Source organism: Pelodiscus sinensis, chromosome 1, assembly GCF_052426305.1.
Source record: "Pelodiscus sinensis isolate ZL-2025 chromosome 1, ASM5242630v1, whole genome shotgun sequence".
Taxonomy (NCBI): Eukaryota; Metazoa; Chordata; order Testudines; family Trionychidae; genus Pelodiscus; species Pelodiscus sinensis.
Genome location: NC_143052.1, coordinates 356590026 through 356614502, shown reverse-complemented (window position 1 = coordinate 356614502; position 24477 = coordinate 356590026). Strand labels below are relative to the sequence as shown.

Here is a 24477-nt window from a genome sequence, read left to right as displayed (position 1 = left end):
GGAGAAAGGGAGAACGTGTCCAGCTTGGATGCAGAATAGTATCACCTTCAAATCAATATTCCTCTGATGTCTTGTATGTATCCTGGGTCTCAGGTGACGGTTACAGCACAAACGCCTGGATGGAGAGACAATGTTCGTATGAGACACGACATGCACTGCTAGGGGCTGTTCTCATGGGTGGAGCGTATTGGTCACTCTCCACACACTGACCAATGACATTTTGACTATTCAGAGAAGTGAGGTATGAACAAGCTACTAACACCCATTCCACATTTTATGATTGTCCATGTGTCAAGAGTGCCAATATGCTGTGATGCAGGAAACCTGAATAGGCTCCAGTAGGAAACACAAGTGAGGATACTCGTTACACGTCTTTGTTCCGTAGTGCCCAAGCTACAGAGAACCTGTTCTAGTAAGTTCACAATTCAGCCTGTTTCTAAAAATCTCAGCGTGGGGAAATGCGAAACGAAGACACGTACCAGGGGCAAACATCCCAACCAGAACACCCCTCGGGACAAGTCCTGGGCATCATTGCTGGTAGCTCAATAGAACCGAACCGTGTGCAACACAAACACTATTCAGGTGCCAAAGGAACAGGGAGGTTGTGGAGCTGTCATGGGGTCGTGCGCCCTTTACACCTTATGGAGGGGAAAATATGGCCTGGCGGCCGAGTCTGTGCTGCACCTTGTCTGTGGGGTCAATATGGCCCAGCTGTCTAGTCTGTGCTGCACCTTGTCTGTGGGGTCAATATGGCCCAGCTGCTAGTCTGTGCTGCACCTTGTCTGTGGGGTCAATATGGCCCAGCTGTCTAGTCTGCACTGCCCCCTGGCTGGGGTCAATATGGCCCAGCTGTCTAGTCTGCACTGCCCCCTGGCTGTGGTCAATATGGCCCAGCTGCCTAGTCTGTACTGCCCCCTGGCTGGGGTCAATATGGCCCAGCTGTCTAGTACAGAGCTGGCCAGGTTAGGAGAGAGTTGAGAACCTGGTCTGGGATTAGTTAGTGCCAGTAACCAGTATGATGTCTGGAAAACTCCTCCACTAATACGAGTGCACATCTGGTTGAGAAGGGAACTGAGCAGATGCAAGAGACTTTGATTTCCCTGAGGCGTTTGATGTAAGAGGGAAACCTGACAGACCAAAAGTGCACATTCTGCAATAGCAGAAGAGCTCCTGTAAAGTGGACACAATGTACTGACCTCTGGTCACTCCCAGATCCCAGAGAGCTGACGTCCATGGGCCCATCCGCCAATGGGGCTGTTTCCAGCGAGGCCCTGCAGTGATCTCTTGTAGGTCTCGTGCCCTAACATAGCTTTATCATTGGCAGAAGTAAATGGAAAATATCTGGAGATAAAATCTGTGCCTGAGCCGAAGGCCGGCAGAGGGGTCACAAGGAGGAGGCCGGGGCAGGCACCGATGGATCCGGAGCGCTGGCTGAGCGGGGCCCGTGCACACACAGGGTTTGATACAGTCACGTGCAGGCTGCAGACAAAGGAAATCTGAGGCGGTTCCACAAGGCCAGGTGCAGAGTCCTGCCCCGAGGCCAGAAGGCGACAATCTCTGGGCAGTGACACACAGCCGGCTTCTCTGGTCCTTGCCCAGTTCTTGCTCCCAGGGGAGTTTTGGCTCCATGGGTCTGAATCAAATCTGAGCCATGGCCAGAGAATACTGTCCGGCCTGGTCCATCTACTAGCACCTTTCATCCGACAGGATCCACTTTGCACCTAAAATGCAGCAGCCTGGGGCTGGAGGCCATTTGCAAAGAGGGACAATTTGGCCAATAACAGTGGATTAAAACTCATCCCCCCTTGGGGCAAGGGTACCTGAATGTTTAATGTCTGGGCAGAGTAGAAAGGACCCAGACTTACCCTCTCTCCCACCACTCCCACAGTGCACTGGGTTAGTCGAGCAGTTGTGCTCCTCAGCTACTGCTGGTACCTGTGAGTGCTGAGAGGGACATGTCTTCCCTGGGAACCCCCCTCAGGCAGCCGCGTCCCGCACCTCTCTCAGCCCAGCGTCTGCAGCAGCCTCCCACGCCGAGAGCCGGCACAGGGCCATGCTTGGTTATATCACAGCTCTGGGCCGTCCCAGTGGGGTTGGCTCAGCCTCTGGGGAGAAGCGGCATCTGGATGCAAACAGGCTGGGGAGCAAACACTTTCTAGCCAGTGACTCTCCAGGGACCCTTCCATGTCTGGGCTTCTGGGCTCTTTATCCAACTCTAGGAGTAAACAGCAATTAAGGGGCCTTCTCAAGAGCGGAGGAGAACTCCTGGGCTCTGGGCTGAGTCAGAGGAATTGGCTGTTCTGTGCACTTGTGTGTATTGTAAAAGTACTGTTCACTACTAAGAAAACCAGGGATAATTCCTAGGTCTTCATAGGCCCTTGTGCCTTGTCAATGTGCAGGCGGGACAGGTAGAGAGTGAAGGCACAGATCTGGAGACCGATAACTGTGAGGGGTCAAAACCACTTTCTGGAGGACCCCCTATTAACTATGAATAGAAAAACATTTACCACATTCAGGGTGTGTCTAAACTACATGCCTCCGTCGACGGAGGCATGTAGATTAGCCAGATAGGCAGAGGGAAATGAAGCCGCGATTAAAATAATCGCGGCTTCATTTAAATTTAAATGGCTGCCCCGCTCTGCCGATCAGCTGTTTGTCGGCAGATCGGGGCAGTCTGGACGCGCCGCGCCGACAAAGAAGCCTTTCTTGATTGGTACAGGTAAACCTGGTTTCACGAGGCATACCTGTGCCGATCAAGAAAGGCTTCCTTGTCGGCGCGGCGCGTCCAGACTGCCCCGATCTGCCGACAAACAGGTGATCGGCAGAGCGGGGCAGCCATTTAAATTTAAATGAAGCCACGATTATTTTAATCGCGGCTTCATTTCCCTCTGCCGATCTGGCTAATCTACATGCCTCCGTCGACGGAGGCATGTAGTTTAGACGTACCCTCAATGTGCCATGCCCACTGCTTTATACGATCCAGGGCAGTGTTCATTAAACCAACCCCCAGAATCAATCCCAGAACCATCTCCATGCTTACCAGGGAGAGCCGGCAAAGTCGTTCCCAGGACCTTCTGGAGACGGGGCAGATTACCCGGGTTTTCTATTCCCCTGCTCATGTAACACCAGGTCAGCCTGAGGGATCTGCCCATTCTCAGCAGGCTCTGGATTTGCCCCAGGCTCCAAGGAACAGGCAGCTCTGGGCCTTCCATGAACGCTCGCTGAACGACAGGACCTGACTCCTGGGTGTGACTTTCTCGGCACAGTGTAAACCAGCACTTCGGGACTGTTGAGTGACAACAACATGGGGATTTGATTCCAATTTTTTCCCGTATTTTATTGCATCATCGGCATGTATGGGTACAGTGGAACCTGATGAGATCCCTACGGGACTTGTGATCATGAGCCTTGTTCTGTCTTGGGCTGTGTTGCTAGTTGTAGTGAGAGAAACTTCACCCGCTGTGTTGGCCTGTCATGAACAAGATGAGCCAGCCATCCAAACTGGTCACCTCTTCCTTAGAAACATCTTCTTGACATGTCTCTGGGAAAGCCTTTACGTTACCCACCTGAACAAAACCAGCCCTTTGGATGCTGCTTGACCTGGAACTGGCAAACTCCCACACCACCTTTCTAGAGGAAGGGCAAGTTGTCTTCCCTTCTCCCACCTAACCACTGCCGCTGACTCCTACTTCCTCCCAGTATGTTTCACTCCCTGATGCTGGTGCACCTCAGTTCCGAGAATGTAACCCCACAGCCTTCGCCTCGGGGTTCACAAGTTGGCAGGTTGTCCCAGATGTAGGCGCTATAAGCACTTGAATCCATTGGTGTTTCCTGATACCCATCAGTTTCCACAGAATCATAGACCCATCCAAAGTTAAAGTTAAATGCGAGCTCAAAGGATCATTCAGGCCAATCTCCTGCTCAAAGCAGAACCCAATAACCCCTGTCATGAGACAGAATTTTTTATTGGCTAAGATTTTGAAAGTGGAAGGAGTTTGGGTGAGAGGGATCATGAAATCTACAGGCCATGATTGTAAGGAATGGTGGAAGGGAGAACAGCAAAACAGAGACAATGGATGTCAGGACGCAGATTTTAGTAAACTCGGAGAGCTGGTAGGTGAGGCCCAAGGGAAGCAAGACTTTGGCTATGTCTACACTACACTGTTCTTCTGGAAAAGCTACTCACATTGCAAATTGCAATATACATTTTCCGCTTCTTTTTTTGGAAGAGATTTTTCTGACATTTGGCCCAGCTACACTAGGCTGTACATAAGGGGAAAACCCTTTCTTAGATCATCTCCTCTTCCTCTTAAAACAAGGTTTACAGGCTACAGAAAAAGTTCGTCTGTTCCTCCAAAAAATTTTTTGGATGACCAGGCACATTCCCTGGACAATCATGGTTGATTGCTAGTCCCCAACTGGAGACACCTGGGGGATGGGCACTATCGCCAGAGGCCTAGGAGGGAAAATACTTTCTTCTGGTGCAGTGAAGTGTGGGGTATAGCCAAATGGTGCCAGCAACTTTCCCTGCTTGGGCGAGTCCACAGCCGTTCTGAACCCGCAGCGACGGGGCAGGAGCCATGCGTGTTGTGTTATTCCCAGTTTGTGTATTTTCCGGAAGGCGGGTTTCATGTAAATCTGTGCCCTGATTACTTATCTGACCAGTTACACAGTGGGCTGGCTGGCTGGGATCCGCAGCAGGAAAGGGGCTGCCTGGACTCCAACTGAGGATCCAGCACAAATGGAGAGATGGGTCAGGCTCAGCATATGGTGTAGATTTGGGGATCAGAGACACTCCCTGAGACATTAGTGAATTACATCTAAGCTTGTGGGATCCCCAAGTGTGTTCTGAGTATGTCCAGTGTAGACTGAACTGTTCCCTTCTTCTCTTTGGTTTTATGTTTGTTGTAACTGTGCAGACAATGTCGGTGGGTTATAAAATGGCTTTGTTATGCTCTAAAACAGATTACTTGTTTCTTCATCATAAGATTTTTAAAGTGATTTAATTAAATTCATTCCTGTCCTTCCTTTCGGGACTTGCATATGGGGGAGGCTGATCCTGGGCATTCCTTGCTCAAATTTCTTCCAGCCTGAATGCTGGGTCTCCAGTGACTTTCTATGGGAGCTGGGGAGAAGGACGGGAGGGGGTTAGACATTGAAGGATAGCGAAGTCTGGCTCACTCAAAATTATAATAATAGAGACTTGAGAATTACTTAGAATTCCCCTCTGAATTCTTCTGAGGAATTTTGCTGTTAGTTATAATATATTACTTCATTTATATATATTATTATGATAGCAAGGTTCTGGAAACTTCCACCCAATAAGGGTTAAATTCCCTATAGAACAGAGGTGAGGAACCTTTTTGGAATCAGGAGCCAAAGACCAAGAGAAAAATCAGTCAACGTTAATCTGTGGTACAGACAGACAACATGAAGTGCTAATTTGTCCACATCAACTGAGTAGTCCTTAAAAAGACTGGGTCTTTTCAGCTTAGAAAAGAGGAGATTAAGTGGGGGATATAATAGAGGTCTATAAATCATGATAGGTAGGAATAAGTGAATAAGGAAAAATTATTTACCTGTTCCCATGACAGAAGAACTAGGGGACATCAAATGCAATTAACAGGTAGCAGGTTTAAAACAAACAAGGACATTTTTCTTCACACAGCACAGAGTCAACCTATTGAAATCCTTGGCAATGGATATTGTGAAGACCAGGATTTTAACTAGGTTCAAAAAGACCTGGTCAATTTCAGGGAGGTTCGTTCCATCAGTACTTATCTGCCAGCACAGAATCATAGAATCACAGAATGCCAGTACTGGACGGGACCTCGAAAGGGCATCAAGTCCAGCCCCCGGCCCTCATGGCATGCCTCAGTACTATCTAGATCAGTGTTTCTGAAAATGTTTCCTTAAATCACTTTGAGAAACACATTAACTGGCCGCCCTGGGTTGATTATTTACGAGCACTACAGCCATGGAACCTCACGGCTCCTATAGACTCTGTTTTCTCCTTTGCAGCCAAGCAGAGACATGGGAAAATACTTTCCATTGAAGACGTACTGCCCAGGGTAACATATTCTTACTGCTCAGGAGAGACAGACTTGAAAGCCTTTGCAGGTTGACATCTCAAAAGTACAAGTGGCAGTCAGTTTGGTATGACACAGTGTCACGCTGAGACAATTCAGTAAACTCCACGAATAATTTAAAGTTTCTTTGATTGGCCAGTCACTGTTTCAGGGAAGATACCATGTCATGAGCTGGTCCACCAGAGAGATCTTTCTAAGATCCACCACCAGGGGAGAAAACTTCAGTCCTTTTATGAGTAAAGAGCTAATGCAGCCTGTCCCGGATCTCTTTGGTTCTCACACCATAGATAATAGGGTTCAGCATGGGGGGAACCAGGAGGTACGTGTTGGAAATGAACATTTCGTAAAGAAGGGGAATATTGCTACCCAAACGGGACACCAGGGAGCTAAATATAGTTGGGATGTAAAAGGCTGATATGACACAGATGTGTGAACCACACGTCTCAAAAGTCTTGAGACGGGCATCCTTAGAGGGAAGGCTGAAGATGGTCCTGAGGATCTGAATATAGGACAGAATGATGAAAAACACATCCAGACCGATCCTGCAGGACAGCACAAAGAGGCCGTAGTAACTACTGATGCGGGTGTCAGCACAGGCTAGTTTCACCACGGCCAAGTTCTCACACTGAGAGCTGCTGATGATATTGGTTCTGCAATATGGCCACTGCCTCGCCAGGAAGGGATAGGGCAGTGCAAGGATGCATCCACGTAACAAAATGACCAGGCCAATCTTCATCACCAGGGAGTTGGTCATGATGGTGGAATGTCTCACAGAATGGCAGATGGCCACATAGCGATCCAAAGCCCTGGCCACGAAGAAGCCAGACTCAATCAGTGAATGAAGAACATTTGGGTGAGGCAGGCATTGAAATCGATCTCTCTAGAATTTTGGGCAGAGTGGACGTACACACCACCAGGTCGGTGATGGCCAGCGTGCAGAGGAAATAGTACATGGGCTCATGGAGACTCGAGTCCTTCTTCACAATAAATAGGATAGCAAAGTTTCCCAAGATGGCTATGATGTATATGGTGCAGAAGGGGATGGAGATCCACACATGGGCTGCCTCCTGGCCAGGAATGCCCAGTGAGATGAAGGTGGAGGGGATGATGAAGGCAGTTGTGTTCGTATCCATTCTGGAGTAGGGAAGAAGCGATGAAACTCTGTAGCAGAATGGCGTCTCTGACTTGAACCAGATGCTCTGTGGTGATTGTGGATGTGCCCGGATTCTAGGGCGATGGTCACCGTATAATTGCCTGGATGGAGACACAATGTGAACATGAGATACCACGTGCACTAATGGAGGCAGTTCTCCTGGGTGAAGGAGATGGTACTTTCTTCACATTCTGACAAATGACACTATCCAGAGACATGAATTATGGACACTAAACCCTAGAATCATAGAATCCTGGGAATGGAAGAGACCGTAGCAATCATCGAGTCCATGCCTGCCTGAAGCAGGAGCAACCCCAACAAAACGATCCCAGCCAGGGCTTTATCAATCCAGGACTTAACAACCTTTAGGGCTGGAGATCCCACCCCTTCCCTAGGAAACCAATCCCAGTACTTCACCACCGGCCTAAGGAAATAGTTTTTCCTAATATCCAACCTAGACCTCCCCCACTGTAACTTGAGACCATTGCTCCTTGCTCCGCCATCCATCACTACTGAGAACAGCCTCTCTCCAGCCTCTTTGGAACCTCCCTGCAGGAAGTTGAAGGCTGCTCTCAAATCCCCCCTCACTCTTCTGCAGACTAAAACAGCCCCAATCCCTCAGCCTCGCCTCGTAGGTCATGTGCTCCATCCCCCTCATCATTTTGGTTGCCCTCCACTGGACCCTCTCCAACGTATCCACATCCTTTTTAGAACAGGGGCCCCAGAACTGAACAGAATACTAAAGATGTGGCCTCACCAGAGCCAAATAAAGAGGAATAATCACTTCTCTAGATCTGCTGGCAATACTCCTCTTAATGCAACCTAATATGCCATTCGCCTTCTTGGCTACAAGAGCGCACCGGAGATGGAGCAGTGGAATGACCAGCAGTGGCTCCACAACTTCCAAATGGGGAAGGAGACATTTCTTGACATAATGCAGCTGCCTTGGGCTACAGGACAACTGCAAAGAGGCACAGTTTGGCCAGTAACACTGGGACAAACACTTCCTCCCCTGTGGCAGGGGCCCCAGAACGGCTAGTGTCTGTGAAAAGCAGAAAAGACCCAGACTTACTGTCTATCCCATCACATCCACAGTGCAATGAGTGACTCAAACAGGTGAGCTACAAAATGTGAATTATAACCTATCCTTTAAATCAGCTTCCTTACCTAATGACTGGAAGACAGCTAACATGATGCCAATATTCAAAAAAGGGCTCTAGAGGTGATCCTGGTAATTACAGACCGGTAAGTCTAGTGTCAGTAACGGGCAAATTAGTTGAAACTATAGTAAAGAATAAAATTGTCAGACACATGGTTGAACATAATTTGCTGGGGGAAAGTCAACATGGTTTCTGTAAAGGGAAATCCTGTTTTACTAATCTGCTAATCTGCTGGAGTTCTTTCAGGGGGTCAGCAAACATGCGGGCAAGGAGGATCCAATGGGTATGGTGTACTTAGATTTCAAGAAAGCCTTTGACAAGGTCCCTCACCATAGGCTCTAAAGTAAACTAAATTGACATGAGAAGAGGGAAGGTCCTTTCATGGATTGATAACTGGTTAAAATACAGGAAACAAAGGGTAGGAATAAATGGTCAGTTTTCCGAGTGGAGAGAGGTAACTAGTGGGGTCCCCCAATGATCTGTCCTGGGACCCATCCTATTCAACTTATTTATAAATGATCTAGAGAAAGGGGTAAACAGTGCATGGGTAAAATTTGCAGATGATGCAAACTGTTCAAGATACAGAAAGCCCGGGGATTAGATCGTGCCGGTTTTCTAAAAATTCCAGGTATCTGAAGGGGGATGGGAGCTGTACGGGGGCTAGGATGTGGCCTGCTAGCGGGGGCCATGAGAGGGGCAGGATGCAGTCTGGTGTGGGAGGGTGGAAGCCGGGGGACAGTGATAGCAGGGGCGGCATGCCAGGAGCAGAAGCTGTGAGGGGGCTGAACTGCGGCGAGGCAGGGGGCAACAGGTGTGGGGTGGGCTGAACTGCCAGGGCGGCCATGAGCTCTGTGGGTGCTGGGCTACCAGAGAGGAGGCCAGGAAGCGTGGCGGGGGCAGGATGCCAGGAGGTACAGGGGTCTTTTTGCCCTTCCCTCAGGTACATGCTGCACGCAGATCTGGCAGGGGTAGGGGGAAGCGTCTGAGAAGCGACCTAGCTTAGAGTGCTTAAAGCGACAGTTTCCTTTTCTTTCTTTTTTTTGCTTTTAACAACTTTTTTCCTGGCTCAGAAATTTGCTGGTTTCTAAAGTTTACCACCGAGTTTAAGTGCTGGATAGCACAGGTTGTACTGTAGCTAAGACCAAAGCAGACTGTGAAGAGCTTCAAAAAGATCTCCCCAAACTAAGCGATTGGGCAACAGACTGGCAAAAGAATTTTAATGTTCATAAATACAAAATAATGCACATTGGAAAAAATAACCGCAACTATACATATAATATGATGGGGCCTAATTTAGCTACAACTACTCAAGAGAGAGATCTTGGAGTCATTGTGGATAGTTCTCTGAAAACATCCTCTCAGTGTGCTGCAGCAGTCAAAAAAGCAAACAGGATGTTAGGAGTCATTAAAAAAGGGCTATAGAATAAGACAGAGAATATCTTATTGCCTCTATATAAAACCATGGTACACCCACATCTTGAATACCAGGTACAGGTGTGGTCTCTTCATCTCATAAAAAGTATATTGGCATTGGAAAAGGTTCACAAAAAGGCAACAAAAATGATTAGGGTTTTAGAATTGCCACCATAGGAGGAGAGATTAATTAGAAGGGAACTTTTCAGATTAGAAAAGAGGAGACTAAGGAAGATATGTTAGAGGTCTATAAAATCATGATTGTTGTGGAAAAAGTGAATAAGGGAATATTATGTACTTATTCCCATAATATAAGAACTAGGGGCCCCCAAAATAAATTAATAAGCAGCAGGCTTAAAACAAACAAAAGGAAGTTTTCCTTCATGCAGCACACAGTCAGCCTGTGGAACTCCTATCTCCTCTCCTTCCCTATGTCCTTGGTGTTTCCATGTATGATGACCACCAGCTCTTCCCCAACAATACACATATGTCTATCTAGATGTTGCAAGAGATCCACAATCTTTGCACCTGGCACAAAAGTCACCAGTGGTTCTCCCGCTCAGCACAAACCCAGCTATTTAGATTTCTGATGTTTGAATCCCCCATGGACCATTTTTTGTTACTATGTGAAGTTCCATCCCCCGCAGAGGTAGCCTCAGTAGGAGAGGATGCCATGACATCAACTCAAAGGAGTGTCCCAGCTGCTCCAATGTGATGTTCTCCTTCCTTGCTTCTTCTGCCTCTCCCAGCTGTTGTTCTCCCAGTTTCACAGCTGATCCCCTGCCCTGCCTCCCAAAACCTGGTTCATGCCAAAGGGCGCCCAGCCCACACCCAGTGCAGTGACCCTCCCTGTAATAGACGCCAGCGGGGAAGTACTGAAAAACTAAAAAAAGGAAATGACACATTGAATTCATTTTACATGGCTTTGTAGCAGAGCGTTAGGGGCCCACACGCAGTACGAAGCACAATCTTGCCTTTCTGCATCACAGCCCTGCCCCCAATCTCTAACTGGGGTTGTACGTGAGTCCTGGCTTCTTTCTCTGCTCCTGCCCAGTGTGTCGGCTCCAGCGCTGCATCCTCCTGGCCCTCAGACCAGGCTCTTGGTCAGACTGCAGCAGCTCCCGTCCCAGCCCTGAAGCAGACGGAATCAAGATGGCGAGGTACAGAGGTGGAGGTGATCCAGTGAGTGATGGGGGTGGGGAAGTGAGGAGAGAGCAGGGTTGGTGTTTTGGGAAAAGAGGGTAGAACAACAGCAGAAGGATTTGGGGGAAGAACTGAATCATAGAACACTAGGACTGGAAGGGACCTCGAGAGTCATCGAGTCCAGTCCCCTGCCCTCATCGCAGGACCAAATACTGTCTAGACCATCCCTGATAGACATTTATATAACCTACTCTGAAATATCTCCAGAGATGGGGATTCCACAACCTCCCTTGGCAATTTATTCCAGTGTTTGACCACCCTGAAGGTGGCAGGGAATTAGGGGCTTCAGTGCTCAAGTTACCAGGAATTTGAAAGTGGGAAACTCCATGAGCAGATGAGTTGAACACAGACCGATTGCTTGGTTTGTCCCACGGACACAGCACAGTAAGGCCAGCCCAGGGTTCAATGTCACTTTCACGTTACAGTCAAATTCAGAGAGCAGGGCCAAGCACCATGTCATCAACCAGCTCTTCTCTGATCTCAGTCTCAGACACAGAGCAACAGCAGAAATTCTTAGGAACCCTTTTGAGTAAAGAGCCGGAGCAACCTGTCCCGGATCTGTTTGGTCCTCGCCCCATAGATGATGGGGTTTAGCATGGGGGGCATCAAGACACAAAAGTTGGAAATGAGAACTTGGAAATGCCGGGGCACATTCTGGCCAAAGCGGTTCGTGAAGGAGATGAAAAGCATGGAAATGTAGAAGGCTAAAATGGCACAGATGTGGGAGCTGCAAGTTCCAAAAGTCTTGAGCCGGGAATCCTTTGTGGGGAGGTGGAAGATGGCCCTGAGGATCTGGGTGTAGGACAAAGAAATAAAAAACGCATCCGGCCCCATCACACAGAACATGACAACGAGGCCGTAGTAACTACTGACACGGATGTCAGCACAAGCCAGGCTCACCACAACTATGTGTAAGCAGTACGGCTCAGGAACGATGTTGGTTCTACAATATGGCCACTGCCTTGCCAGGAGAGGGAATGGCAAGGAAAGTATGGCACCACGCAGCAGCACGGCCAGGCTGATCTTGGCTACAGTGGAGTTTTTCAGGATGGTGGAATGTCTGAGGGGATCACAAATGGCCACGTAGCGATCATAAGCCATGGCCGTGAGTGACCACTGAATGAAGAACATCTGGGTGAGGCAGGCACTGAAATCGATCTCCCTGGAATTAAACCAAAAGACGCTCAGCATTTTGGGCTGGATGGACGTACACACCACCAGGTCGGTGACGGCCAGCATGCAGAGGAAATAGTACATGGGCTCATGGAGGCTCCGCTCCATCTTCACAATGAAAAGGATGGTGATGTTCCCCAACATTACTATGACGTACATGGCACAGAAGGGGATGGAGACCCAGATGTGGGATGCCTCCAAGCCAGGGATGCCCTGCAGGATGAAGATGGAGGGGTTGGTGAAGTTGTTTCTGCTGGAATCTGACATGGAGAAAGGGAGAACGTGTCCAGCTTGGATGCAGAATAGTATCACCTTCAAATCAATATTCCTCTGATGTCTTGTATGTACCCTGGGTCTCAAGTGACGGTTACAGCACAAACGCCTGGATGGAGAGACAAGGTTCATAAGAGACACGACATGCACTGCTGGGGGCTGTTCTCATGGGTGGAGCGTATTGGTCTCTCTCCACACACTGAACAATGGCATTTTGACTATTCAGAGAAGTGAGGTATGAACAACCTACTAACGCCCATTTCACATTTTATGATTGTCCATGTGTCAAGAGTGCCAATATGTTGTGATGCAGGAAACCTGAATAGGCTCCAGTAGGAAACACAAGTGAGGATACTCGTTACACGTCTTTGTTCCGTAGTGCCCAAGCTACAGAGAACCTGTTCTAGTAAGTTCACAATTCAGCCTGTTTCTAAAAATCTCAGAGTGGGGAAATGTGAAACCAAGACACATACCAGGGGCGAACGTCCCAACCAGAACACCCCTTGGGGCAAGTCCTGGGCATCATTGCTGGTAGCTCAATAGAACCGAACCGTGTGCAACACAAGCACTATTCAGGTGCCAAAGAAACAGGGTGGAGAATTATCTGGTCTGGACATTCCCTCAATTTTGGTCACCCAGTCACTTTGAAGGATAGAGCAGATGGAAAGAGGGTTTCCCAGAAGGGCTATGAGAAAGGAGGAAGCTGCCCTACGCAGACAGACGGAAATGTCTGGGAATGTTTAGAGAAGAGTTGAAAGAGCAGGCATATGACAGAGAACCCCGGACTTCAGATAAGACGATTGACTCCCTCAGAGAGCTGATGGGCAGGATCCCCTGGGATGTAACGCGAAGTGGAAAGGAGTCCAGGAGAACTGGCAGGATTGTAAAGAAGCCTTATTGAAGGCTCAGGAACAACCCGTGCCGATGTGCCGTAAGAAAAGTAAATATGGCAGGTGACCAGTTCGGTTTAGCAGTGAAATCCTTGGTGAGCTTAAGCAGAAAAAGGAAGCTTATAAGAAGTGGAAACTTGGACAGATGACTAGGGAGGAGTATACCTATATTGCTTGAGCATGCAGGGGGGTAACTAGGAAGGTAAAGCACTATTGGAATTGCAGCTAGCAAGAGATGTGAAGGGAAACAAGAAAGGTTTCTACAGGCATGTTAGCAATAGGAGGGTGAAACATGTCAATGTAGACGTAGCCAAGCAGTTAGTTCTTAAGGGATAGTTTATGAGAGAGCTAAAGAGCCTCACTTCCACAGTCAGAAAAGTAGAGGACAAGAAACTGCTGCAGTCCCGAAGCACAGGCAGCAATTAAGGAGGGGGAGCAATATGGGAAAAGGGAAAAATCCATAGCAAACCATGCAAATTGGACATGATAGAAATTCTTAAGGGATATCAAGAACATAAGAACGGCCGTACTGGGTCAGACCAAAGGTCCATCTAGCCCAGTATCCTGTCTGCCGACAGTGGCTAGCACCAGGTGCCCCAGAGAGGGTGGACCGAAGACAATGATCAAGCGATTTGTCTCCTGCCATCCCTCTCCAGCCTCTGACAAACAGAGGCCAAGGACACCATTTTATCCCCTGGCTAATAGCCTTTTATGGACCTAACCTCCATGAATTTATCCAGCTTCTCTTTAAACTCTATTATAGTCCTAGCCTTCACAGCCTCCTCTGGCAAGGAGTTCCACAGGTTGACAACACAGCTGTGTGAAGAAGAACTTTCTTTTATTAGTTTTAAACCTGCTACCCATTAATTTCATTTGGTGTCCTCTAGTTCTTCTATTATGGGAACTAATAAATAACTTTTCTTTATCAGCCCTCTCCATACCACTCATGATTTTATAGACCTCTATCATATCCCCCCTCAGTCTCCTCTTTTCTAAACTGAAAAGTCCCAGTCTCTTTAACCTTTTATCAAGGACAGTGATATCCTGGCAGAGCTGAGGATGTCCAAAGTGAGATTATTAAGTATATTAAGAACAAAATAAAAAAGGATCAGCCACTTCCTAGAGGGAGAAAGAAAAGTCACTGATGTTACAGGAAAGCTTGATGTAGTCACAAAATATTTCTGTTCTGCATTCATAAAGAGGCACTTTGAGGCACTCAGGTCACATGAGGTGACGCAATACATTCCTATCATTCAATAAGGCTGTTAAACAGCATCTAACATAGAAACTTGGGGTGGCAAACCCAGGAGTTGTGAACAGAGTGATCAAAACCACACCTTGTTTGCACCCACAAATGCACAATCAGTCAGCAGCAGAGCCAGAATATAGTAAAGCCTGATGTGTGCTAAACAGAAACTATTACACAGAAACAGAACGGCTGTGTCTACAGTGTCATGATTTTGTGCTAAAGCCTGTCTACACTGGCGGGGAGTTGTTGCGCAAGAACACTGATGTTCTAATGTGTGAAATCAGGGCTTCTTGTGCAAGAACTATGATGCTCCCACTCAGGAAGAAGCCCTCTTGCACAACTGTTCTTGTGCAAGAGGCCAGTGTAGACAGGCAACATGAATTTCTTGCACAAGAGAGCCCTATGGCTAAAATGGCCATCGGAGCTTTCTTACCCAAGAGAGTGTCTACACTGGCACAGATGCTTTTGCGCAAAAGCACATGCCAGTGTAGACACCCTCTTGTGCAAATACTTTAACGCAAAAACTCTTGCGTGAAAAGTATTTGCACAAAATCTTGCCAATGTAGATGTAGCCCTTACGTACAGAACTGGCCAGGTTAGGAGACAGTTGAGAACCTGGTCTGGGATTAGTTAGTGCCAGTCACCAGCATGATGTCTGGAAAACTCCTCCAGTAATACGAGGGCACCTCTGGCTGAGAAGGGAACTGTGCAGATGCAAGAGACTTTGATTTCCCTGAGGCGTTTGATGTAAGAGGGAAACCTGACAGACCAAAAATGCACATTCTGCAATAGCAGAAGAGCTCCTGTAAAGTGGACACAATGTACTGACCTCTGGTCACTCCCAGATCCCAGAGAGCTGACGTCCATGGGCCCATCCGCCAATGAGGCTGTTTCCAGCGGGGCCCTGCAGTGATCTCTTGTAGGTCTCGTGCCCTAACATAGCTTTATCATTGGCAGAAGTAAATGGAAAATATCTGGAGATAAAATCTGTGCCTGAGCCGAAGGCCGGCAGAGGGGTCACAAGGAGGAGGCCGGGGCAGGCACTGATGGATCCGGAGCCCTGGCTGAGCGGGCCCGTGCACACACAGGGTTTGATACAGTCACGTGCAGGCTGCAGACAAAGGAAATCTGAGGTGGTTCCACAAGGCCAGGTGCAGAGTCCTGCCCCGAGGCCAAAAGGCGACAGTGTCTGCACAGTGACACACAGCCGGCTTCTCTGCTCCTTGCCCAGTTCTTGCTCCCAGGGGTCTGAATCAGATCTGAGCCATAGCCTGAGAATACTGTCCGGCCTGGTCCATCTACTAGCACCTTTCATCCGACAGGATCCACTTTGCACCTAAAATGCAGCAGCCTGGGGCTGGAGGCCATTTGCAAAGAGGGACAATTTGGCCAATAACAGTGGATTAAAACTCATCCCCCCTTGGGGCAAGGGTACCTGAATGTTTAATGTCTGGGCAGAGTAGAAAGGACCCAGACTTACCCTCTCTCCCACCACTCCCACAGTGCACTGGGTTAATGGAGCAGTTGTGCTCCTCAGCTACTGCTGGTACCTGTGAGTGCTGAGAGGGACGTGTCTTCCCTGGGAACCCCCCTCAGGCAGCCGCGTCCCGCACCTCTCTCAGCCCAGCGTCTGTAGCAGCCTCCCACGCCGAGAGCCGGCACAGGGCCATGCTTGGTTATATCACAGCTCTGGGCTGTCCCAGTGGGGTTGGCTCAGCCTCTGGGGAGAAGCGGCATCTGGATGCAAACAGGCTGGGGAGCAAACACTTTCTAGCCAGTGACTCTCCAGGGACCCTTCCATGTCTGGGCTTCTGGGCTCTTTATCCAACTCTAGGAGTAAACAGCAATTAAGGGGCCTTCTCAAGAGCGGAGGAGAACTCCTGGGCTCTGGGCTGAGTCAGAGGAATTGGCTGCCCTGTGCACTTGTGTGCATTGTAAAAGTACTGCTGACTACTAAGAATACCAGGGATAATTCCTAGGTCTCCATAGGCCCTTGTGCCTTGTCAATGTGCAGGCGGGACAGGTAGAGAGTGAAGGCACAGATCTGGAGACAGATAACTGTGAGGGGTCAAAACCACTTTCTGGAGGGCCCCCTATTAACTATGAATAGAAAAGCATTTACCACGTTCAATGTGCCATGCCCACTGCTTTATACGATCCAGGGCAGTGTTCATTAAACCAACCCCCAGAATCAATCCCAGAACCATCTCCATGCTTACCAGGGAGAGCAGGCAAAGTCATTCCCAGGACCTTCTGGAGACGGGGCAGATTACCTGGGTTTTCTATTCCCCTGCTCATGTAACACCAGGTCAGCCTGAGGGATCTGCCCATTCTCAGCAGGCTTTGGCTTTGCCCCATGGCTTCCACTCTCCAAGGAACAGGCAGCTCTGGGCCTGCCATGAACGCTCGCTGAACGACAGGACCTGACCCCTGGGTGTGACTCTCTCGGCACAGTGTAACCCAGCACTTCGGGACTGTTGAGTGACAACAACATGGGGATTTGATTCCAATTTTTTCCCGTATTTTATTGCATCATCGGCATATATGGGTACAGTGGAACCTGATGAGATCCTATGGGACTTGTGAGCATTGATCTGTTTTGGGCTGTGTTGCTAGTTATACTGAGAGAAACTTCACCCGCTGTGTTGGCCTGTCATGAACCAGATGAGCCAGGCATCCAAACTGCTCACCTCTTCCTTAGAAACATCTTCTTGACATATCTATGGGATGGCCCTTACGTTACCCACCTGAACAAAGCCAGCCCTTTGGATGCTGCTTGACCTGGAACTGGCAGACTCCCACACCCCCTTTCTAGAGGAAGGGCAAGTTGTCTTCTCTTCTCCCACCTTACCACCGCCGCTGAGTCCTACTTCCTCCCAGTGTGACCTTCCCCCAAGGAATCACTCCCTGATGCTGGTGCACCTCAGTTCCGAGAATGTAACCCCACAGCCTTCGCCCCGGGGTTCACAAGTTGGCAGGTTGTCCCAGATGTAGGCGCTATAAGTACTTGAATCCATTGGTGTTTCCTGATACCCATCAGTTTCCACAGAATCATAGACCCATCCAAAGTTAAAGTTAGATGCGAGCTCAAAGGATCATTCAGGCCAATCCCCTGCTCAAAGCAGAACCCAATAACCCCTGTCATGAGACAGAATTTTTTATTGGCTAAGATTTTGAAAGTGGAAGGAGTTTGGGTGAGAGGGATCATGAAATCTACAGGCCATGATTGTAAGGAATGGTGGAAGGGAGAACAGCAAAACAGAGACAATGGATGTCAGGACGCAGATTTTAGTAAACTCGGAGAGCTGGTAGGTGCGGCCCAAGGGAAGCAAGACTTTGGCTATGTCTACACTACACTGTTCTTCTGGAAAAAGCTACTCAAATTGCAAATTGCAATATACATTTTCCGCTTCTTTTTTTGGAAGAGATTTTCTGACATTTGGCCCATCTACACTAGGCTGTACATAAGGGGAAAACACTTTTTAAGATCATCTCCTCTTCCTCTTAAAACAAGGTTTACAGGCTGCTGAAAAAGCTCCTCTGTTCCTCCAAAATTTTTTTGGAAGATCAGGCACATTCCCTGGACAATCATGGTTGATTGCTAGTCCCCAACTGGAGACACCCGGGGCATGGGCACTGTCGTCAGGGGGCTGGGAGGGAAACTCCTTTCTTCTGGTGCAGTGCAGTGTGAGGTTTAGCCAAACGGTGCCAGCAACATTGCCTGCTTGGGCGAGTCCATAGCCGTTCTGAACCCGCAGCGACGGGGCAGGAGCCATGTGTGTTGTGTTATTCCCAGTTTGTGTATTTTCTGGAAGGCGGGTTTCATGTAAATCTGTGCCCTGATTACTTATCTGACCAGTTACACAGTGGGCTGGCTGGCTGGGATCCGCAGCAGGAAAGGGGCTGCCTGGACTCCAACTGAGGATCCAGCACAAGTGGAGAGATGGGTCAGGCTCAGCATATGGTGTAGATTTGGGGATCAGAGACACTCCCTGAGACATTAGTGAATTACATCTAAGCTTGTGGGATCCCCCAGTGTGTTCTGAGTGTGTCCAGTGTAGACTGAACTGTTCCCTTCTTCTCTTTGGTTTTATGTTTGTTGTAACTGTGAAGACGATGTCGGTGGGTTATAAAATGTCTCTGTTATGCTCTAAAACAGATTACTTGTTTCTTCATCATAAGATTTTTAAAGTGATTTCATTAAATTCATTCCTGTCCTTCCTTTCGGGACTTGCATATGGGGGAGGCTGACCCCTTGCTCAAATTTCTTCCAGCCTGAACGCTGGGTCTCCAGTGACTTTCTATGGGAGCTGGGGAGAAGGACGGGAGGGGGTTACACATTGAAGGACAGTGAAGTCTGGCCCACTCAAAGTTATAAAAATAGAGACTTGAGAATTACTCAGACTTCCCCTCTGAATTCTTCTGAGGAATTTTGTTGCTAGTTATAACATATTACTTCATTTATAAATATTACTATGATACCAAGATTCTGGAAACTTCTACCCAATTAGGGTTAAATTCCTTATAGAACAGGGATGAAGAACCTTTTTGGAGTCAGGAGCCAATGACCTAGAGAAAAATCAGTCAACGTTCATCTGTGGTACAGACAGACAACATGAAGTGCTAATTTGTCCAGATCAACTGAGTATTCCTTAAAAAGACTGGGTCTTTTCAGCTTAGAAAAGAGGAGATTAAGTGGGGGATATGATAGAAGTCTGTAAAATTATGATGGGTAGGAGTAAGTGAATAATGAAAAATTATTTACCTGTTTCCATGACAGAAGAACTAGGAGACATCAAATGAAATTAACAGGTAGCAGGTTTAAAACAAACAAAAGGACATTTTCCTTTACAAAGAATAGAGTCACACACAGACTCCTTGGCAATGCATATTGTGAAGACCAGGATTTTAACAGGGTTCAAAAAGAACTGGCCAATTTCATGAACATAAGAGCATAAGAATGGCCGTACTGGATCAGACCAAAGGTCCACCTAGCCCAGTATCCTGTCTGCCAACAGTGGCCAACACCAAGAGCCCCAGAGAGGGTGGACTGAAGACAATGATCAAGCAATTTGTCTCCTGCCATCCCTCTCCAGCCTCTGACAGACAGAGGCCAGGGACACCGATTCTATCCCCTGGCTAATAGCCTTTTATGGACCCAACTTCCATGAAATTATCTAGCTTCTCTATATACTCTGATATAGTCCTTGCCTTCACAGCCTCCTCTGGCAAGGAGTTCCACAGGCTGAATACACGCTGAGTGAAGAAGAACTTTCTTTTATTAGTTTTAAACCTGCTGGAGGTTAGTTCCATCAGTACTTATCTGCCAGCACAGAATCATAGAATTACAGAATGCCAGAACTGGAAGGGATCTCGAGAGGTCATCCAGTCCAGACCCCGGCCCTCAAGGCAGGCCCCAGTACTATCTAGATCAGTGTTTCTGAAAGTGTTGCCAGAAATCACACCGAGAAACACATTAACTGGCCGCCCTGGGTTAATTATTTATGGGCATCACAGCAATGGAACCACACTGCTCCTATAGACTCTGTTTTCTCCTTTGCAGCCAAGGAGAAACATGGGAAAATACTTTCATTGAAGATGCACTGCCCAGGGTTACATATTCTTACTGCTCAGGTGAGACAGACTGGAAGGCCTTTGCAGGTTGACATCTCCAAACTACAAGTGGCAGTCAGTTTGGTGTGACACAGAGCCCCAGCTGTACCTGAGTTCCAGGTGGCATCTTGACAAGACCCATCATAGATATGAGCCAAGTGGGGAAGGAGGAGCTCAAGGGACTAAAAGGACAAGACATAGAAGTGGCTCAGGGCTCAAGGGGAGACATGGAACAGGGCCCTGAGGAAAAAGGCGGGACAAGGGCAGGGTTTTGGGAGTCCAGTTACAACGAGGAAGTTGTCAACCCTATGAGTTGTGCACAGATGGATTCCCCAGTGTGTCACGCTGAGACAATTCAGTAAATTCCACACATAATTTAAAGTTTCTTTGACTGACCAGTTACTGTTTGAGGGAAGGTACCATGTCATGAGCTAGCCCTCCAGGGAGCTCTTTCTAAGATCCCACATTTTGGGAGAAAACTTTAGTCCCTTTATCAGTAAAGAGCCAACGCAGCCTGTTCCAGATCTGTTTGGTTCTCACACCATAGATAATGGGGTTCAGCATGGGGGGAACCAGGAGGTACGTGTTGGAAATGAACATTTCATAAAGAAGGGGAATATTGCTACCCAAACGGGATACCAGGGAGCTAAATATAGTTGGGATGTAAAAGGCTGATATGACACAGATGTGTGAACCACACGTCGCGAAAGTCTTGAGCCGGGCATCCTTAGAGGGAAGGCTGAAGATGGTCCTGAGGATCTGGATATAGGACAGAATGATGAAAAACACGTCCAGACCGATCCTACAGGACAGCACAAAGAGGCCTTAGTAACTACTGATGCGGGTGTCAGCACAGGCCAGTTTCACCACGGCCAAGTTCTCACACTGAGAGCTGCCGATGATGTTGGTTTTGCAATATGGCCACTGCCTTGCCAGGAAGGGATAGGGCAGTGCAAGGATGCATCCACGTAACAGAATGACCAGACCAATCTTCATCACCAGGGAGTTTGTCAGGATGGAGGAATGTCTCAAGGGATGGCAGATGGCCACGTAGCGATCAAAAGCCATGGCCACGAAGATCCCAGATTCAATCGCTGTGAAGCCGTGAATGAAGAACATCTGAGTAAGGCAGGCACTGAAATCAATCTCCCTGGAATTGAACCAGAACATTGCCAGTATTTTGGGCAGGGTGGAGGTGGACAGCACCAAGTCGCTGATGGCCAGCATACAGAGGAAATAGTACATGGGCTCATGGAGACTGGACTCCCTCTTCACAATAAATAGGATGGCAACATTTCCCAACATGACTATAGCGTACATAATGCAGAAGGGGACGGAGATCCACACATGGGCTACCTCCAGGCCAGGAATACCCAGTAAGATGAAGGTGGAGGGGTTGGTGAAAGCAGTTGTATTTGAGTCTGTCATGGAGTAGGGAAGAAGCGATTCAATTCTGAAGCAGAATGCTCTCTCTTACTTGAACCAGATGCTCTGCAGTGTTTGTGGATGGGCTGGATCTAGGGTGATTGTCACAGTGGAATTGCCTGGTTGGAGACACAATGTGAATATGAGACACCACATGCACTGATGGAGGCAGTTCTCCTGGGTGAAGGAGATGGCACTTTCTTCACACTGAAAAATGACACTATCCAGAGACATGAACTATGAACAACAGACCCTAGAATCAGAGAATCCTAGATTAGGAAGAGACCTCAGGAGTCATCAAGTCCAGCCCCCTGCCCAAGGCAGGACCAACCCCAACTCAATCAACCCAGCCAGGGCTTTGTCAAGACAGGACTTAAAAACCTCTAGGGATGGAGATTCCACCCCCTCCCTAGGGAACCCAGCCCAGTGCTTCCCCACCCTCCTAGGGAAATAGTTTTTTCTTAATCTCCCGCCTAGACCTCCCATTTTGCAACTTGAGTCCATTGCTCCTCGTTCTGCCATCTGTCACCACTGAGAACAGCCTCTCTCCATACTCCTTGGAACCCCTCTTCTGGGAGTTGAAGGCTGCTAACAACCTCTCCCTCCCCACCACAACCACTCTTCTCTTCTGCAGACTAAACAAACCCAAGTCTCTCAGTCTTTCCTTATAGGTCTTGCATTCCAGCCCCCTAATCATTTTGGTCACCCTCCATTGGACCGTCTCCAATGTGTCCACATCCTTTCTATAGTGGGGGGAAGGGGAGTGGGCCCAGAACGAGACAAAATGATGAGGAGGATGGAGCACATGAGGAAAGGCTGAGGGATTTGTGTTTGTTTAGTCTGCAGAAGAGGAGACTGAGGGAAGATTTGAGAGCAGCCTTTAACTTCCTGAAAGGAAGTTCCAAAGAGATTGGAGAGAGGCTGATCACAGTAATGACAGATGGTAGAACGAGGAGCAATGGTCTCAAGATTCAGTGAGGGGGGTCTAGGTTTGATATTAGGAAAAACTATTTCACAAGGAGAGTGGGGAAGCACTGGAATGGGTTCCCTAGGGAGGTTGTGGAATCTCCATCCCTAGAGGTTTTCAAGTGTTGGCTTGACAAAGCCCTGGCTGTGTTGATTTAGTTGGGATTGATCTTGTTTTGAGTCGGGGGCTGGACTTGATGACCTCCTGAGGTCTCTTTCAGCTCTATGATTCAATGATCAGCAAAACCGTTTGGGAGGAAAAGGTAGGCAAAAATATTGGAATGAAAATTGGGATTTTTTGAACTATTGTTTTATTAGTTAACTAACATTTTTGAGTCCATGATGAACAATGTGCACATGTTGTCTAACAACCCTTTTCAGTGGCTAATCAAGGCAGCACTTAGGGGAGAAACGGCACTGTATAATACATTGGAGAAAAGAAAAGTAGATAAAAAGCAATACAAACTGGAAATTTTTGAAAAATGGTGAGGGATGTTATAGATATCAGGTAAAACACTTAGTAGGATTAAGGATGAGAAAAAGAGGATATTAAGAATACCTGGGGGCGGGGGAAAGGATACCTTGGAAAATATTTTGACTATTTTCAAAGGGTGAAAGGAAAATTGCTCCCATTGGAGAAAAAATCCACATGTCCTAGAAATGGTTTTGTTCAGTATTTGGAAAGAAACATTTATGAAGAGCTCAAAAAGCATCTGCAGTAGAACGTTAGAGGTATGAACACCAGAGATATGAACTGACCGATCAGCCACACATCTCCTTCAGAGCCAGAACTGGGCAGTCAGGCAGCAATCAGCAGAGACCTCAGCCCTCCTGCCACCTCAGAAAGGAGGCCAATTGAGGACCGGTTCCATTAAACGTAAATTATTTTAAAAATTAAGGGAAAGTTCAAAATAAAAATGGTTGACAAGTTTAAGAAAGACTGGAAAGGCTGGTTTGGGATGTTTATAACATCAGTAATATTGTTAATGTTGTTCAGCCCTATGGTTTACGTAAAACTGGTCATATCAAATAAACAGCTTCATCTTTTTACAGGAGTACAGCTTTGGTTGATCAAGAGAACAGCAGAGCTGTAATAAACCTGCATTTCTCTGAGACATTTGCTTTAGTAGGGGAAGCAGATGAAAAATGGGCAAAACCCTGGTTTATCGACAGATTTCAAGTAGGGTTTCATAGGGATAATGTGTAGGTCTGATGTTTTAATCGATGTTCTGGAAACAAACAGAAAACCAGGGCTGATAACATTCTCAGAATGTTAGTGTTCAAATTGCAGAGAGCTTACAGTGAGGAGGCCAGGTATATGGGATGCATAGGTAGGAGCATTGTCAGCAGATTTAGTGAGGAAAGGACGTGGATGCATTGGAGAGGGTCTTGCAGATGGTAACCAAAATGATGAGGGGGCTGGAGCACATGACCTACGAGGAGAGGCTGAGGGATTTGTTTTTCGTTAGTGCACAGAGGAGAAGAGTGAGGGGGGATTTGAGAGCAGCCTTCAACTAGCTAATGGGGGTTCCAAAGAAGATGGAGAGAAGCTGTTCTCAGTGGTGGCCGATGACAGAACGAGGAGCAATGGGCTCAAGTTGCAGTGGGGGAGGTCTAGGTTGGATAGTAGGAAAAAAAACCAATTTCCTTAGGAGTGTGGAGAAGCACATCTGGAATACTGCATCCGATTCTGGGGGGCCCCAATTAGAGAAAGGATGTAGCTCCATAGGAGAAAGGGAGCAGAGGGCAACAAAAGTGATGAGGGGCCTGGACCACATGGCCTGTGAGGAGAGGCAGAGGGATGTGGGCTTATTTAATCTGCAGAAGAGAAGAGCGAGGGGGGAGTTGAGAGCAGCCTTCAACTTCTTGA

General features: G+C 47.8%; 2 protein-coding genes across 2 annotated transcripts; both read right to left on the bottom strand.

The window, feature by feature from the left end:
* Positions 1 to 6333: 6333 nt before the first annotated feature.
* Positions 6334 to 7222, bottom strand: LOC149526104 (olfactory receptor 52R1-like). Its single transcript, XM_089772645.1, has 2 exons — positions 7001 to 7222; positions 6334 to 6915 (listed from the first exon to the last, which is right to left on the bottom strand). The coding sequence occupies exons 1-2, from the start codon at positions 7220 to 7222 to the stop codon at positions 6334 to 6336; spliced, it is 804 nt and encodes a 267-aa protein (XP_089628771.1).
* A 4309-nt stretch (positions 7223 to 11531) lies between these two features.
* Positions 11532 to 21644, bottom strand: LOC149526103 (olfactory receptor 52K2-like). The gene is given in 4 exon segments (XM_089772602.1): positions 11532 to 12134; positions 12234 to 12451; positions 20326 to 20398; positions 20682 to 21644. Coding segments are annotated over 4 exon segments (1857 nt in total).
* Positions 21645 to 24477: the final 2833 nt, after the last annotated feature.